Below are 17,184 nucleotides of genomic sequence, written 5' to 3' on the forward strand. Positions count from 1 at the left end.
GTCCCCAAGTGACACAGTGCGGCCAGCCTGACAGGCAGGAGCCTCGCGCACACAGAGCCTGCCACCAGCTGTCGCAGGCAGGAAGGCGATCGGGGCGGCGGCCTGTCCAGGCCCCACGGCTCTGCGTTCTGGTGGCCGTTGGCCGGAGAGGCAGCTTTCGGGCTTCCACTGGGAAAAAAATCTGGATGTTCTGGTAAAGACACGAGTTAAAAACTATCCAATAAGTGGTCTGAACTCTGACAGTGAAGTTTTAGGTGGAAGAATGAAATCCAAGAATTATTTAAAAAAGAAAGAAAACGCAACACAGACCCAAGGTGAGCAGAACCCTGGTGCTGTTTGTGCGCCACCTGGGGACGCCGCTGGGCTCAAGGGGAGCGGCCGAGGGACAGGTGCCGCCCCCCCACCCCCCGCCGAGGGACAGGTGCCACCCCCCCCACCCGCCCCCATCAGCACGGAAGGCAGGGGCGGGTGGCTTAGTGACGGAAGTGAGTGACGGAATGTCCTTTCCTCCTCACATTAGCAACCAAACCAAACCCCCCACCCCCGACAGGCTTAGTGTCTCAAGTGACTGAGGACAGATACAGAGAAGAGGACAGAAGCTCTCGGGCGCGGGCGGCCATGTGCTGTGTCCTCGGCAGGGGTGGGGCGGGCGGTGCTCTCAGTTGTTCTCGAACCGGGCATACGGGTTTTCTTCTTTAAACAAACCTGGAACGACAGAGCCCCGGTTACAAAGGCACTCACGGGACGCAGCGAGACGCGGAGAGCAGGACCGCGGAGTTGTACGGCCGCACCCACGGAGGCCGCACGAGAGACAGGCGTCCGGACGTGCAGCACGGCGCCGCGCCGTTCCCAACGCCGAGCCACGGTGACCTACAAAACCACCTTCCCTTACTCGTCCTCGTGGTGGGACGAACTTAGAACAAGGTGACCTTCAATGCCCCTGTCGCGCGTCCCGACGTAACCACAACGTACTTGGTCACCAGCCTTAGGTGCCAAATGCACAAAGACGAGTTCCCTCCCCACACCCCACAAACGCACACCTCTCCCCACTTCGGAAACCTGCACCTCATGCCGCCGTCCCCGGGGGCGCTAGGACACAGCCCTCTGCTGTGGGAGACACTGGGGACGTGGAGCTGCCGGTCCAGCTCTGTCCGAGGGGGAGGACTGCGCGCCTCAGGCCTGGGGAGGAGGCCCACGGGGTCCGGTCAAGGGCGTTCAGATGCCAAACGCCACACGCGCCGTCATGCTGGGGAAGGACAAAGCCCAAGGGCTCCTAGCTGTCTTTTCTAGTGTTGAGGGGGAGAAACGGTTCTGCGATCAGGAAGTCGAACGGCTTCTAGAGCCCAGAGAAGGGCTTCATCCATGCCGGGGCTGTGTGTCCGCCGCAGCGCGTGCCGATCCGCGGCTCCCGTGGGCCCCTGGGAACCCTCCCGCCAGCTCCTTCCGAAGTCCAGTTTGCTCTATGGGCTTCGCGTCAGCGGGTAAAAGCGGGCTTCATCAGTCAAGTACGGGCCCCCCGGACCAATGAAACGGTTGGCAGGAGCCGCCCCGGGGCGCTGTTACAGGGACGGCGTCTGCCCCTGAGCCCGGCCTGAGACGCCGCCAGGCCCAGCATGCACAGGGCCAAGGGGAAGGCCTGGAAGCTACGTGCGCCGGCAACGAAGGCACTTCGGCGTGAATCCGTGTGAGTGCCCGGGCACACGCTGTCTGGTCTTGTATTTACACTGGCGTTAATCAGACGCCAACAAGCTCCCTTCCACGCTTTTCACCGTCATGGAAAACCAAGGGGCCCAGCTGAGGGGAGCAGATGCTCAGTGGGCACCGGGGGCAGAGGGCACCGTGCCGAGACCGCTAGACAGGTCATCTCGCCCACACGGAGTCTGTCACCACCTACACGGGGAGGAAGCCCCCGACCCCAGGGCCAGCGCCAGGGGCAGCGAGAGGGACACGCAAGGCTGGCCGAGACAGGGGCACACGGAGCGGAGGCCGGGAGGGCGCTAACCAGAGAAGGCTCTCGGCGGCCGGACATCTCACCTTCAACGGACGAGACCCAGTGGCGGGAGGAGGGGCAGTCGGGGCAGCCTCGTGCCTGGGAACCAACACCGGCAGGCTGGTGAGGTCCCCTCAGCCCCGGGCGACCCAGCCCAAGGACGTGTCAGTCAGAGGAGGCCCATGTGGACGGAAGTGGAGGCGTGTGGCCGTCGGCCCGGGCCGGCGGGACTGGAGCCCTGGGGACGCACTGTTTAGTGCCCAGGACCTTAAAACACCATGAAACAGTTCTTCCATACGGAGAACTCCACAATGAGTGCACCAGCTGCACAGGATTTTGAAATTTTCCTCGTATTTAGCCTTTGGCCTAGCTGCCTGGTCCACCTACCACAGAGCATCTCATCCTCTGGTCACGAGGTCAAGGGAAGCTCCATGGCCCAGGGCTGCAGGCCCCGTGGCGGTCGCCAGGGAGGCCCCGTGAGTCCCCTTCTCCCAATCCCAACCGCTAACCCCATGCAAGAGCAGGCTTAGTAAGGAATGAGTCACCCCCCCCGCCTCGGCCCCCGAACTCTCTCCAAACGAAACCAGACAGAAGGCCTGGACGCGGACAGCTGTGGCCAAGTCCCTAAGGGGAGCACAGCCCACGAGGTCAGCTGTGGGAGCAGCGTGCACCCAAGGCGGCGAGGCGGGGGAGGCCTGCGGCCACCACGGACACCCCATGTCTCCCACACGTGGGGACAGGCCAGGAGCCACACAGAGCCTGGTCACATCCCCTGCCTGGGAGTGAGCAGTACTAGGAAGTCTGGAGAGAGAAAAACACGCCCGGGCTTCATCTTCCAAGACACTCGTGCGCTCGCTCGTCCCAGCCCACACGGAGCACGCCCAGCTGCCCAGCGTGGGGGGCGGACGAGGGAAGCGGCCGCAGCCCCCAGTGCGGCATCCGCTCCCGACCAAACCCAACGGATGCGGACGTTCCATCCGCCCTTACCGTATTTTTTTCTGATTTCATCGTGTCTTGATTTCATCTCCGCTCTCCTAAAACACAAAAGAATCTCATTTGGCATCAGAACATGTCACGACGCTGAAAGACGTTGTCTTCTCTTCCTTCTGGAGAGGCCGGGGACAGGCGCGGGTGGCCGCTGGGCCGGGCAGGGTGACGACCGGCACCGTCTTCTGAGGCCACTCCCGCGTCCTGTCATTCGGTTGCTTTAACAAAGGCGATTCAAATGCCCAATACTAAGATTTCTTAAAATATTTTTCATGTAAAGAAGCCACGCCGATAAGTGAAAATCTAACACCACGCTCGGCACGAGGCTGGGAGTGTACGCGTGCTCATCCTTCTCCAGGGCTGATGGCCCTGCGGGGACAGCACCCACTGGCAGCTAGCCTGACGGGGCAGCACGTCTCCAAGCCACACTCCCGCTCCCGTCAGGCAAGGCCCGGGGACCCGCCACACCTGCCACAGCGGCCCGGCCCGTGGCCGCCTCCCACGCGCTCCCCAAAGCGCTCCACGAGGGGAGAATGGGGTCTCGGCGTGCTGGCTGCAAGAGGCCCGCCCCAAGCACAGGCAGACGGGCGTGTGCTGGGCCTCTGTCCCACCCGTGGCCGCCCAGGAGGACAAGAGCCCACGCGCTGTCCCACGACCCCAGCGTGTGGCCCACGGGCCCCCCAAAGCTGGAGAGAGCTCGGGCCCACAAGCGACACCTGCCGCGGCCTCGCAGGCCGGCCGCCCCAGCCCGCACCTCTCCTCCTGCCGGATCCGGCGCTCCTCGCGCTCCCGCGCCGCCCTCTCCTCGCTCTTATCCGGCTTGCGGCTCCTCTTCCCGCGGCAGCAGCAGCAGGCGCAGCACACGGCCACGGCCAGGAGCACAGCTCCCCCCACCACCGACAACGTGATGATCAGCGCCTCGAAGTTCACTGCAAGGTCAGCCGGAGTCAGGGGGTCAGGACAGGGCCCCGAAGGAGCCCCCCACCCCAGGGGCCAGACGGCAGTCCTAGAACTGGGCCGGCCCCCAGATCGCCTCTCAGGGCGGGTGTGTGACTCGAGAACTTCTCAATGAACCGCCACAGCCCCAGGCCACAGGGCCACAGGCCACAAGGCAGCATTTCTCAGCGCGGTAAGCCTGAGGCGACTTAGCAACAGGAGCCGGGGAGGAGAGAGCCCCGCAGGGCGAGCAGACCGTCCTGACACACTTCTAGACTCCATGGAACTCTGCAAACCAAAGTGAAGCCTGGGGCAGCTACTCCCGTCACCTGAACCCAAGTCCACAGCCCGACACCACCGGCCCTTGAACACGGTCTGCACCGCACGGGTCCATGATCTGTGGGTATCGGCTCCCCAGATCCAGGCCGGTACTGTATGGACACCGTCTCTTCCTGATGACCTTCTCCTGCACGTTTCCTTCTCTGTGGCCTACTTCCCCGCGGGAGCACAGCACGGGGTGCACGTAACACACGCGCACACACATGTGCACACGCACACACGGACACATGCACACACATGCACAGGTGACTGCTCTGCCGTTAGCAAGCCTCTGTCCCCGGCAGGGAGCAGCAGTTCAGCTTCTGGGAAACCAGCAGTCAGGCGCGGATTTTCAAGTGCGGGGCGTCAGCGCCTCTAACCCCTGGGCTGTTCAAGGTCGCCTGCATTTACTTCCCTAGGGACAGCTTCTGACCCTGGCAGTCAGAGGGACGACCGTGGAGCCACAGAGTCTGCAGATGGCTGCCTCCTCGGCTGCCAATGATGTGATGATTTCCCGTCAAAACCCAACTCCTCAGACAAACACATAGTTAAAACAAGCTTCATGATTCTAACTTCTCTGAAAGGCTGATAATAAACCCAAACCCGGGGCGCCGGGATGGCTCAGTCGCTTAGGCGTCTGCCTTCGGCTGTGGTCGTGGTCCCAGGGACCTGAGACCAAGTCCCACGTGGGGCTCTCTGCTCGGTGGGAGCCTGCTTCCCCTCCACTTTCCCTCTACGCGCTCTCTTTCTCTCTCAAATAAATAAATCTTAAAAAAATAAGGGGCGCCTGGGTGGCTCAGTGGGTTAAACCTCTGCCTTCGGCTCAGGTCATGGTCTCAGGGTCCTGGGATCGAGCCCTGCATCGGACTCTCTGCTCGGCGGGGAGCCTGCTTCCCCCCCAACCTCTGCCTGCCTCTCTGCCTGCTTGTGATCTCTGTCAAATAAATAAATAAAATCTTAAAAAAAAAATTAAAAAATAAACCGAAACCCGCCAATACTTTTCTATTTAATTCAAACCAGAGCCATCAAGAGCTCTGGTATTTGGCCAATGTGTGCACTCGTCCCATTCAGACGGCCACCGAGGCAGCTGCGGGAGGGAGCTCCACCCCAGACGGCAGGGTCCCCCGAGTCTGCTCTGTCTCCTGGGACTGCAGGGTCACGCGTGCTGTGCTGCGCCAGGGGAGGGCCCGGCATCGGGATGCACAGGGACACCACCGCCGGGAGCCTGACACACCACACAGGTCAGCCGTGAGCCTCACAGGCTGGCCTCGAGTCCGTGCACGTCCTCCGACCAGCAGAATCAGGGTCCCGTCTGATGCAGTGTCCTCCAAGCCGAAATCACTTGGCTTCTACTCCTGCCGCCTGTTCTGGAAGAGCCGCACAGTGCACCGTCATGGCGGGCATGTGATCAGGAAAGACCTCCGCGGGCAGGTGGCAGCAGGTGTGGACAACAGAACTTTCCAACACTGCACTTAAACACCCAGCAGGTCAGCAAGATACCTGGCTCGGAGACACGTCTGCCCCCAAACAGCTTTTCTGACTAACAGCTAAAATGAGTTACAGCCACAGAAATCCCACGGGGCGCCCAGGGGGCTGGGTCAGTGAAGGTCAGTTAATCGTCTGCCTTCAGCTCAGGTCACGATCCCGGGGTCCTGGGATCGAGCCCCACATCGGGCTCCCTGCTCAGCAGGAGCCTACTTCTCCCTCTCCCACTCCCCCTGCTTGTGTTCCCTCTCTCACTGTGTCTGTCAAATAAATAAATAAAATCTTTAAAAAAATACAGAAATCCCAATCGTAGTGGGAAAAAACACTGTGGGTCCCCATTCCCAGGAGCCTGAGCCGCCTGGATAAGATGATTCTGAAGTTTTCTATCAGAACAAAGAGCTCCTGTGGCGTGAGGTCTGCAATTACAGCTCCGCGCTGCCCGGACATGTAGGAGGCCTCGGGGCCCTCCCGGGACCCCCAGATAGCCCGGCACGAGCCCCCGGCCCTTCCGCATCACCTCAGCCCTCCTCTCTGCACGCAAGGACCGGGGACAACCCCGCTGACCCAAGTCCCAGGAGGCACCTGAAGGTCCACGCAGCCCCGGCACAAATGACATCACGTGCACCTTCTCTCGGGAAGCAGGGGCACCTGTCCCACCCACGGAGCCCGCCTCCCGCAGCCCCTGGCTCGTTCCCTGCTCCCCACCCCCCAGATGAGAGCTCATCTGACCCGTGCCAGGCACTCAGCCTGCCCCACGGCCCTGAGGCAGGAGCCTCACTGCACAGGAGACTGATCAAAAGTGCCTCCACTTAAAAGGTGGAGTCATCAGAGAAATGTAACAGTCATCAACAACCGTCATCAGAGAAATGCAAATTAAAACCACAAGGAGATACCACTTCACACCCACCAGACAGACTAAAAAGCAGACGCCTGACTACCCCAAGTGTTGGCAGGGCCGGGGGTCGACAGGAACTCCCGCAGCTGCTCCGGGACACCGTCCGTAGACCTACTGCAGTGACCCCGTGACTGTGCCCGTGGAAGTGAGTGTGGGCTGCTGCCCCACGAGCCCACTGATGGCAGCACGGGGACGCCACCGTGCCCCCAGCAGCACCAGGCGTGGACACCTGCAGGGCACCACGCAGTCGCCGCACAGACTGGCAGGACACAGGCGTCCAGCCCCCGGGGACTGCCAGCAGCCCTCCCGGGAAGGGCGCACTCTCCCCGGCTTCAGGCTCCCCGTGGAGAGCACGTGCTCCAGCAGCCACACTCACTGAGCACAACCAGACTGTCCGAGACAGCACGGATTTGGCCAGAACGCCGCGAGAACGAAGACTTACCCCAGCACACGCCCCAGCGTGCGGAGCTCAGCTTACAGAGGGAGCTGGGCGGCAGGATCCTGCTCACGGGGTAGTCCAAGCACGCCTTGCTGGTGTGGCACCACAGACACTGGGGGAGAAGGACATTCGACACGGGTCAGAAGTGCACCACGCGCACCCAAGAACCAGACCGTCCGGGCCTCGGCCCCCCCACCTCCTGCTCCCCCTCGGGTGTGGGGCTGGAAGGCCTCGGCCCCCACCCCACCCCCCCATCAGCTCCACCCACGTGGCCCACCAGGGCTGAGGTTCCGCAAACCCTCTCCTACCAGGCACCCTGCCCGGCCTCTTGGCCTCCGTGCACGTCCTCAAAGCTGCCAGGTGGCTCCCTGCCCAGAGTCTTAGCACGGCTACTCCTTCTGCCCGGAACATTCTTCCCCAAACACGTGTGCCCTCCCCTGAGCGCCCCCTCACCACCACCCCGCCTCCCCATCGCCTTCCCGTCAGTAGCACCCCCCCCAGCGGGGTGCCTATCTCCGTTCCTCTGCAGGAGGGCAGGCGGGACCCGGCGGGCCCACAGGCGGAGCGCAGTAAGTCGGTGTCACTGGGCTTTCGTGGCCCTGGAAAACACTGGCCTCTCCAACAGCATGGGGGGCCCGGCCATCTTACAGACAGTGCATCCGGGGGCGCCTGTGTCCCTTCGGCTCAGGATGTGACCTCACGGTCCTGACATGGAGTCCACATCCGGCTCCCTGCGCAGCGGGGAGTTCACTTCTCCCTCTGCTGCTCCCCTGCCCGTCCTCTCTGTCTCTGTCTCTCTCAGATGAATAAATACATTAAACAACAAATAGCGCATCTTAGCTCAAAGGCCCGGGCCCAGAACCTCAGAGCCGGGGGGCACCCCCTGGACACTCCTGCCTGAGTCCCTGAAAACACCAGGGACGCCGCCGGTGCAGAGACGGCAGCACGGGCCGCGGCCCTCTCGGGCGCTCACGGCACCAGGCGCACGCGCGCGGCCTGGACGGGTGCTCAGGTAGCCCTCTCGGACCCTCCTCGGGTCAGGCCTTGCACTTGGTACTTTGAGTCCGAAGGGTAAGCATTTCACAGACCTGTCTTCTCTGAGATTTTCAAAAGCAGAAAAAACCAGGTATTTGAGCCCCCGGCCAGGGGACAAGTCCACTGCGGACGTGAGGAAGACGGAGCCCGGGCTCTCCCAGGGCTACACAGCGTGCGTACACCGCGCAGAGCAGCGGTCGGGTCCCTCCGCTCTGGCCATCGGAGACCACCCTCCCTGCAGCAGCCTGGTCCTGGAGAACAACTTTGGGTAAGTCCTCCATTTTCAAATAATGCAAGTTTCCAGTGTCTAGAGCTTCCCAGCTTTCTAACCGTGTAACTGAAAGCCACAGGTGCTCAGGAGGATGGCTGTCCTTGGTGGGGAGCAGCTCGGGCGGCCCCAGCAGGTCACTGTCTGGCCAGAGGGGCCCAGGGCCGAGGAGGGGGCTGTGCTACTTACAGAGACATTTTTCAGGCACTCCTCACAAGTTCTGTTTGTGTTCTGGGAGCAAGCTGTGGGGAAGAAAACACATCACTGAGTCAGGCCAGGCTCAAACGTGCACTCAGGAGGGCTGGGGGGAGGGGGGAAGGTTCCACTCCCAAACCCGGAGCCACACACCGTCTCCTGGCACCCAGCCTTCCAGGGGCACCCACAGGGCCTCAGGGAGGACGCAGACCCAGCACCTAGGCTCCCATCTGCAAGGGGTTGTGGGGCAAACAGGCCTCGGCACACAGAGGCTGTGTCCACAAACCCCAGGCCCGCTGGCTCCTCAGCACACACTCTCCTTGGAGCGCCAGGCCGCAGCAATGCCAGGCCCACGAGACCAGAGCCAGGCCTCAGCCCCCCAGGTCCACCAGACCTGCAGGAGAAGGCTCCACAATCAGCGGATGCCGGTCCTGAGGCACCGCATGGCCCTGGCCAAAGCGCAGGCAGCCAGCAGGTCTGAACTCCAGCGCATGGCAAGGAAGGAACCAGGATATGAATGAAACGCGCCCGTCCCTCCTCCGGCGTGTAGCACCACACCCGTGACTCAAAACACACACGGGGACCTGGAACCTGCGTGCGAGCTCACCCGGCAGCAGGAACCGCGGCGAACGTCAGAAGCAGACCCCACCCCACACCCACCAGAGGGACCAAAACGAGAAAGACCCTCAATGTTCAGTGTCGGCGCGGACACAGAGCCACTGGGAACTCCGGGAGGCGGGAGGGCAGAGGGTTCCACCGCCGAAGAGAAGAGAGGGCGTCTGCTCGTGAACCAAACCTACGCCTCCCCGGGGGCTCAGCACCCCCACCCAGGTAGCGCACCAAGAAAGTCAGGGTGTAAGGCCCCAGGAAGACCTGCACGGAAATCCTCAAGACTTCATCTGAGAGCCAGAGGGAGCACGCGAGAGAGCACGCATCGGGGGGCAGAGGGAGAGGGACAAGCTGGCTTCCCGCTGAGCAGGGAGCCCCCTGGGGGGACGGCTCCACCCCAGGAAGGGGGATCATGACCCGAGCCACAGAAAGACGCTTAGCCAGCTGAGCCGCCAAGACGCCCCAGCACCCTCCTAGCAACAGCAAAAAGCTGCGAACAGCCCAGAAGCCCCAGCACTGGAGGCTGGCCGCGCATCGTGCAACAGGACACTGCGGAGCCACTAGAAGCGCGCTGAGCGCCTCCCACACGGACAAACTTAGCTGTAGTCCGGGGACCCGTGGAAACCCGACAAGAAGACCATCCCGCTGGATTCCCGGGACACGCAGCCCTGAAGCAACTCCCCTAAACCAGGAACGGGACCACGGTGGCCTGAACCTCCAGAGAGAGAGGCGCGTCCAGAGCTGGACAGGGGGCCAGGGTGACACAGTGTCCTTCATCCCACGGTACATGAGACCCTGCATTTCACAGTGAAGGCTTCACAGAGCCTCACAGAGGGTTCGGGAGGGCACAGGACAGCTCGGGCACAGAGAGACACAGCAGATCGCCCAAGGGGAGGCTGTGCGCAGCCCACAACCCCGTGTGAGATGCGGGCCGGGCACTCCAGCCCCCGGCTATGCATGCGCCCATCGTGCCCGCTGAGCAGGACGCGCACAGAGCGGCCTGGCACCGGTCAGGCCGGACTCGCCCATGGTCCGCCAGCCCAACACGAGCCTGCTTCACCTACAGCGCGGAAGCCCACTGAGCACCTGCTGGCCCGCATTCCTGCTGGACGGCGCTCCTCGCAGAGCCCCTGGCGGTGTGCGGAAGCCCCTGCCAAGTACTTCTCTTACCACACACCTGACCTGGCTCCAGGAAGGAAAGAAAACGGACAACCCACGGAGCACCTGGATTCCTGCAAGCACCCCAGTGCTGCGGCAGCCGTCGACAGCAGCAGGTACAGGTGCCGGGCAGCGGGACTGGCCGTGCCCAGAGCAGGCCCGGACCCCTGGGCCAGGCCAGGGACTCCACCGCCACACCCACCCCTTCACCCTGGCTGCTGAGGGTCTGGAGAGCGACACCCGGCAGCATAGGGGCCTTAGTTTCTAGACACTGTCCCCCTACCGACTGGAGCCAGGACTCCTGGGAGAAACAGCAGATCCCAGCACCAGGACAGAAAAGGACAAGCCGGGCCTCGGACAGACTGCCGCATCTGAGGGCCGCCGACTTCGGGGTCAATGCAAAAGGACCCAGAAGCCCACTTGAATGGGGGGGGTCATCCTTGTCCAACAGGACAATGACAGAGTGACTGACAACAATAGACTCTAGCCTCTGGAATGGTCCAGGATCTCACACGGACATGGAACCAACAGAGGGAGGGCCAATCGGCCAGGGCAGAGCGGAGACAGAGGGTTCAAGGCCTGCCGTTCTGCAGCCTCAGTAAAGCTGGATGCCAAGGCCACCGTGGCCGTCTGTGAGGTGACCAGACGCTTCTGGTCTGCAGCCTCAGTAAAGCTGGATGCCAAGGCCACCGTGGCCGTCTGTGAGGTGACCAGACGCTTCTGGTCTCAAAGCGTCTCCTCAGAAGGAGATGAGGACAGGAAGCGGGACGGATGCCGCCAGGGTCCGAGGGGTGCAGGGAAGAGCGGCCGTGCACGGCTGAGTCGGTCCAACGCCCTGGAATCCACGCCAGAGGACAGCAGACAAGACCGACCGCGGCGGTGTCCGGGGGAACGGAGTCGAGTGCGCCGGCGGGGTCCTGGACGTTACGGGACCACCAGCGAACGCGTACAGAAACTGCAGACCACGTCGCAGCGTTCGCGGAGCACACCAACGCTGACCGGCCAGACTGGGCGCGGGGCGCTCCCCCGCGGCCCCGAATGTCCTGGTCCTCGGGAGGCCCACCCTGCGGGACGTCGGGGTGAAGGGCCGCAGAGAGCCAAGTTCTGACGGTTTGGCCATGACGGCAACGCGCTGCCCGGCCGCGCAGACGGGGAAGCGCCGAGCACAGAGAGCGTGGCAGGTCCGCCGTACGGCTCCTTCCTCCCACTTTTCTGCAGCTCTGACGTTTTTCTAAACAGGCAGGCAGGGAGCCGCCGTGAAAGTCTACACAGCTGTTGACACGCCCCCTCGCAAGTCCTTCTGGAAAACTCTACAAGAAAGGGTGTACTTCTCATCAGTCTTAACAGAGCGGCCACGTTGGGGGGGCATAGAACTCTCTCATGGGATTTTTTTCCTTTCTGAAGTCTTTCTGACAGCTGGACTCGTGTGGACTACGCTCCCAGACACACGCCATCGGCCTGGTGCACCCCGGGCCTCTGGACCAGAGAGCCAGAGTCCAGAGACACCAGTGCCCTCCTGCCCCTGACCCAGCACCTGGCAGCTATCCATGCCCGCAGAAACCGCCCACGGCACTCCTGAGAACCAGCAGCCCTGGGGAAAGCTCCATTCTCTCTCTCCAGATCACCTTAGCATCTGGGCGACATACACTAACTCCCGGCTCCTGCTTCAAGGACCGGGGCGCAGAAAACCATGCGCTGACCATCAGAGAAGTCCACGCCGCCCTCCCGTCTCTACGTCTGACGCTAGGAGTCAACATCCCGGCTCTGGAAGTCCTGGGATCTTTGGCTGAGGGTCCACTGACCAATGGTTAGAAAACCTGACATGCTGGTCTCTTTGAAAACTAAATGAAAAGACAAATGAAGAAAAAGAAAGGTCCTTGTGTTCAGATATGTCAGCCTGAGGCCCCTGGTCACACTGTGGCCTCGAGATTCCGGGGAGCCCGTTCAGGACAGAGGACACGTGCTGGTGTGTGTAGAGAGATCTGTTTTGAAAAGGTGAAGGAACAAGTAAGATCACATTCCCTGTGCATGTGTCACATGCACAGGCCAGAGGGCGGCACCAGCGGGTCCCTGGGAGGCCACCGTGCTCACTCCGTCCAGGGACAGAGCACCGACCTCACCGGTGTCACATGAGGAACAAGGGTGCAAAGTTCATTCACACAAACGTGCTGCTCATCTCCGTATCTCAGAAGAAACAAAAGAGCCACGAGTGCCAGACAGCCCTTGGCTTAGGACAGGTTACACCCCAAGAACCTCACTGTACGTGGAAAAGATCCCATGACGAACCCGGTTCCTACACCCAGCCAATCTTAACCATGCTGAGAACGCTTCCGGTGGCCAACAGCTGGCCAGAACCACCTCGCACACTGCCTGTCTGCCGAGGGAGCGTGGACTAGCTCCCGTGGCTGACCGGACACCCCCCAAGTGACCCACAGAACAGCGGTGTGACCGCAGGGCTGCCCTGGCTCCAGACAGGACTGCACATTGCTGACCTGGGCAAAGACCCACATGCCCAGTTCCAAGCACCGGCTGTCCTGAATGCCTCTCGCTTTCACACCACCGCAAAGTCACAAAGTCCTCCGGCGGACGCGTGTAAATCGGGGGCGGTGTGCGTGTACAGTAATAGGCTGCACGTGGAGACACGCTGTAGGGCCCTCACACAGGTCTGGAAAGCCCTGGTTCTCAGCAGGAGACCGGCTGGAGAGGAACAGCAAGCCCCTCCAAGTCCAGTGCCCTCGGTAAGGACAGTAAGGGTAGGGGTGGGACAGGCCACCACAGAGCTCTTCTGCGTCCTTCAGGCAGCTGGCTCGTGGGGTCATCCCCCCCGATATACAGATGAGACCCTGGCACGGAGTCTCACCCACACAGCGTGGGCTCCTCGGGCCCGTGGGGGCCTCTGTGATTCCAGGAGCCTCCCTCCGCAGACCCTCAGCGCGCCCTGGGTCGTCGCGTCTCGAGGCCACCAAACGCAGTGATGAGGCACGGAAACTGCCGGGCCGGGATCGCGGCAGCGGCTAACTGACGTGTCAGCCGGACTGGGCTACCGCAGGCGCAAGGAGCTGGTCAAACATCTCTGCATGTTTCAGGGGATCAGTGTTCAAACCGGTAGACCGAGTGCAGACTGCCCTTGCCAGGGGAGGTGGCCATGGCCCAATCCACAGAGGGGCCCCAGCGAACAAAACATCCAGAGGAGCCAGGATTAACCCCTTCTGCTGAAGCTGGAACACCTGTTTTCTCCTGCCCTCGCACACGGGGGCTCCTGGCCCTGGGCGCTCCCAACACAGACTGAATTCCGGCAGCTGTCCTGGGGCTCGAACCTGCAGATGTAGGTCCCGGGACTTCCCCGCCTCCACAGGCACGCACGCCGACCCTTCACAGTACTGCCTTTCCCCAGAGCTACACACGCCCTGCCGGTTCTGCTTCTCTGGAGAACCCTAACACCCTTGCAGGAACACCAAGGTCGTGGCCAGTGAGTGCAGTCACATTCCTACGTCCGACGAGCGGAAACCCCACACTGAGCACGCCCTCTGCAAGGGGGCCCTCACCGCTCCCACAGCACCCGGAGGAAAGGCAAGTGCAGACCCCAGGACACCAGGGGCAGCGCCCTGACAGCGCATCCCTCCTCCCCTCTGAAGGTGCTGCGGACGAGAGGAACAACCCGCCACCGCCCGCCCAGAACTGGGGCGCCTCCACCCGACAGAGGGAACCACTGGGAGCCACGGCAAAGGACAGGCTTCCGCTCCGTTAGGGCGGGTGGGATGCCGCAGCCGGACCAGCGCGGCAACAGCCCTGGTCTAACTCCCCAAGAAGGAAACGACGGAAGTCACCAAAGGACCCCCTCCTTCACCGAAGAGGGCCAGGTCAGGGCAGGACAAAACGCAGAGCGGTCCAACAGTCACGGGGTTCCTGACACGCCCGCTGCAATCAGGCACCCCCCGCCCCGCCAGCCCCTGAGAAAGAAATCACTAGCAGTCGGTCAGTGTCCTACAGTGAGAGGTCTCCGTCCCACACCCGCGCTGACTACGGCGTCCCACCCGCCCTGCTCCCAGCACCGGGCGGTCCCACCGCGTTCCTCTCCACCGGCCAGACAGCCGCCAGGAAAGGTCGCGAACACGCACGTGTGCGCGTGCACACACACGGAAGCAGATTTGAGATCGGTCCATGGGCAAATAAACATTCAACAGGGTCACACAAGAAGGGTGCCCTGCCGTGCCACGCAGAACCCACCAACGCCTGGGCTAGCCGGGAGCGGAGAAAAACACGGGCCCCAGGGCAGCGCGACCTGTAGGCCCTGGAGCCGAGGTCAGCTGGATGCCAGAACAGGGATCACATGGCACCTCCCTGCAGCCGACAGAGTCCTCAAACAGGCCCAGCCCTGACACTGCCCGGCTTCCTGGCCTTTTCCCCAGGCCCAGAGGCTGATTTGAGCGCCTTCCGGCCCCCTCCACGGCCCCACAGCAGGCCACCCTCCCGCAATACTGCACTTCTGGAACCTTCTAAAACGTCAGTCCGGCCCTGGGTCGTACACTCCCTTCGAGAGCACTGTTTCTCAGCGAGTCCCCCCAGGAACTGTCTGTTGACCACCACGGTCCGAGCACCTGGCAGCACAGTAAGGACGCACACCCGCCCCAGGTCCACCGTCTGCACACAGCGCAGGTCCCCTGGCACCCTGCTTTCCCGCCTCCACCGAGGCACGCAGGGACGCCTTCCCCAAGGGAGTGGTGCCCCCTGCGCCACACCCCCACCTGCCCTCCCCCCAGTCCTCAAGGGTCTGGCACCCGGACACCCCGACCCGGCGCTCCTCCAGACTTGGAATCTCAACCGCCCGCCTCCTTCAGAGAGGACCGCGGGGCGGCAAGCCGTACTGCGCCAGGACCACCCTGCAGCCCGGCCCCGCAGCGCCGGACGCTGAACCCACACAAAGGGTGGCCCCTCCACCGGCCCAGGACCCCGCGTCCCCCCCCACCGCCCCTCCCCGCCCCGGACCCCACCGCCCACTCCACCGCCCCGCCCGGACCCGGACCCCGCGTCCCTAAGCACCTCCCTGCCCCGACCCCGACTCGGACGCCGCCGTCCCCCCCACCGCCCCGCCCCGCCCCGGACCCCCCGCGTCCCCCCTCACCTCCCCGCCCCGCCCCGCCCCGGACCCCACCGCCCACTCCACCGCCCCGCCCGGACCCGGACCCCGCGTCCCTCGGCACCTCCCTGCCCCGACCCCGACTCGGACGCCGCCGTCCCCCCCACCGCCCCGCCCCGCCCCGGACCCCCCGCGTCCCCCCACCGCCCCGCCCCGCCCCGGACCCCCCGCGTCCCCCCTCACCTCCCCGCCCCGCCCCGCCCCGGACCCCGCGTCCCTAAGCACCTCCCTGCCCCGACCCCGACTCGGACGCCGCCGTCCCCCCGACATCCCCGCCCCGCCCCGGAACCCCCGTCCCCCCACCGCCCCGCCCCGGACCCCGCGTCCCTAAGCACCTCCCTGCCCCGACCCCGACTCGGACGCCGCCGTCCCCCCGACATCCCCGCCCCGCCCCGGACCCCCCGCGTCCCCCCACCGCCCCGCCCCGCCCCGGACCCCCCGCGTCCCCCCTCACCGCCCCGCCCCGCCCCGCCCCGCCCCGGACCCCGCGTCCCTCACCCGCCCCGGACGACTCCTGCGCCGCGGCCGCCGAAAGCAGCAGCAGGAAGAGCGCGGCGCCGCTGAGGAGCAGCCGCCAGCGCCGCGTCAGCCCGGGAGCGCCGCCGGACGCCATGCTGGCCGCAGCCCCTCGGCCGGGTGGGTCGGACGTCAGGCGGACACTGTCCACCTCCGCGGCGGGGCTCGGCAGGCTGCACCCCACCCCCGGAAGAGCCTCACGCCGGAAGTGGGCGGGGCGAGGGGTACGGCCGAGTGCGCAGCCGCGGGTCCCTGCTCGCCCCGCCCCAGCCGACCCGCCCTCCCTCCGCGGCCGGTGTTCCCCCGCCTCCCGAGGCGCCTCCCGGGGCTCAGTGCGCGTGCGCGGCTGAAGGCCGGGCTGCGGGGGCGGAGGCGGGGCCGCGGGAGGCGGGGCTTGCTGCGGCTCGGTGCGCCTGCGCGGCTGCGGGCGGGGGGCGGTGGGGCGCGGCGGTTGTCGCCGGCCGCAGGGCTGCGGTGACCTGGTCCCTGAGGCCTTGCGGCGGTTGCAGGGTGGCCCGGGGACCTGGTGGTGGTGTCCTCGCCCGCAGCCGGACGGGCCCCGTGCGCACGGAAGGGAGCTCGCAGGGCCGCGGGCGCCCGTGTCGGGGAAGCCGCGCGGAGACGCCCCGGGCCCCGGTCCGCCTCCCCGCCGGCGGCCGCTGCGTCCGGACCGTGTGCGTGACCGCGGGGGCCGGGGCGTGCAGTCGTCCGCGGGGGCGGGCCGGGCACCTCCCGCTGCCGCAGGTCGGGGCAGCCCCGGGGGGCGGGGGGCGCGGCTGGGGCGGCTCTCGCGGGGTCCGCCTGCCAGCCCGGCGTGCGGGGGTCCCCATGCGGTTCGCGGGCCGGTGGCTCTGCCGTCCCACCCCGGCCTCGGCGTCGAGGGAGGCGGGACTGCCGTGGGCCCTGCAGTCTGATCCGGGGGTCTAGGCTGCCCCGTCGGGCAGCGGTTCGGTCCGTGGCCTCTAAAGCTTCGTTCCCTCCCCTCCCTGGGAAGGTCCCACCGCCCCTAGAACTGAGCTTGCCCGTGTGCCAGGGCCCGTGTGCCAGGATTGTCGGTCATTGTGTATGTGTGCCTCCTTGTCCGGACGACGCTGGAGGCAGCTTGACCTCACCTTTGCCCCGTCCTGCGGTGTGGGAAACCACCCCCAGGGCTGGACTACATGAGGGCCAGATCTGAGGGCCAGAAGGAGGGTGCCTTGGGGCCAGCATGGTGGCT

The 17,184-nt window shown here is 64.5% G+C and overlaps 2 protein-coding genes across 2 annotated transcripts; both read right to left on the reverse strand.

Annotated features, from left to right (window-relative positions):
- Nucleotides 1–540: 540 nt before the first annotated feature.
- PTTG1IP (PTTG1 interacting protein) lies at nucleotides 541–16,193 on the reverse strand. Its single transcript, XM_032357133.1, has 6 exons — nucleotides 15,951–16,193; nucleotides 8,543–8,595; nucleotides 7,054–7,162; nucleotides 3,732–3,906; nucleotides 2,978–3,024; nucleotides 541–705 (listed from the first exon to the last, which is right to left on the reverse strand). Exons 1-6 carry the CDS (start codon nucleotides 16,063–16,065, stop codon nucleotides 659–661), a joined length of 546 nt encoding a protein of 181 aa, XP_032213024.1. The 5' UTR covers nucleotides 16,066–16,193; the 3' UTR covers nucleotides 541–658.
- Nucleotides 16,194–16,297: 104 nt separating this feature from the next.
- Nucleotides 16,298–16,798, reverse strand: LOC116592919 (basic proline-rich protein-like). Its single transcript, XM_032346572.1, has one exon. The coding sequence runs from the start codon at nucleotides 16,796–16,798 to the stop codon at nucleotides 16,298–16,300; it is 501 nt and encodes a 166-aa protein (XP_032202463.1).
- Nucleotides 16,799–17,184: the final 386 nt, after the last annotated feature.

Source organism: Mustela erminea, chromosome 1, assembly GCF_009829155.1.
Source record: "Mustela erminea isolate mMusErm1 chromosome 1, mMusErm1.Pri, whole genome shotgun sequence".
NCBI classification, from domain to species: domain Eukaryota; kingdom Metazoa; phylum Chordata; class Mammalia; order Carnivora; family Mustelidae; genus Mustela; species Mustela erminea.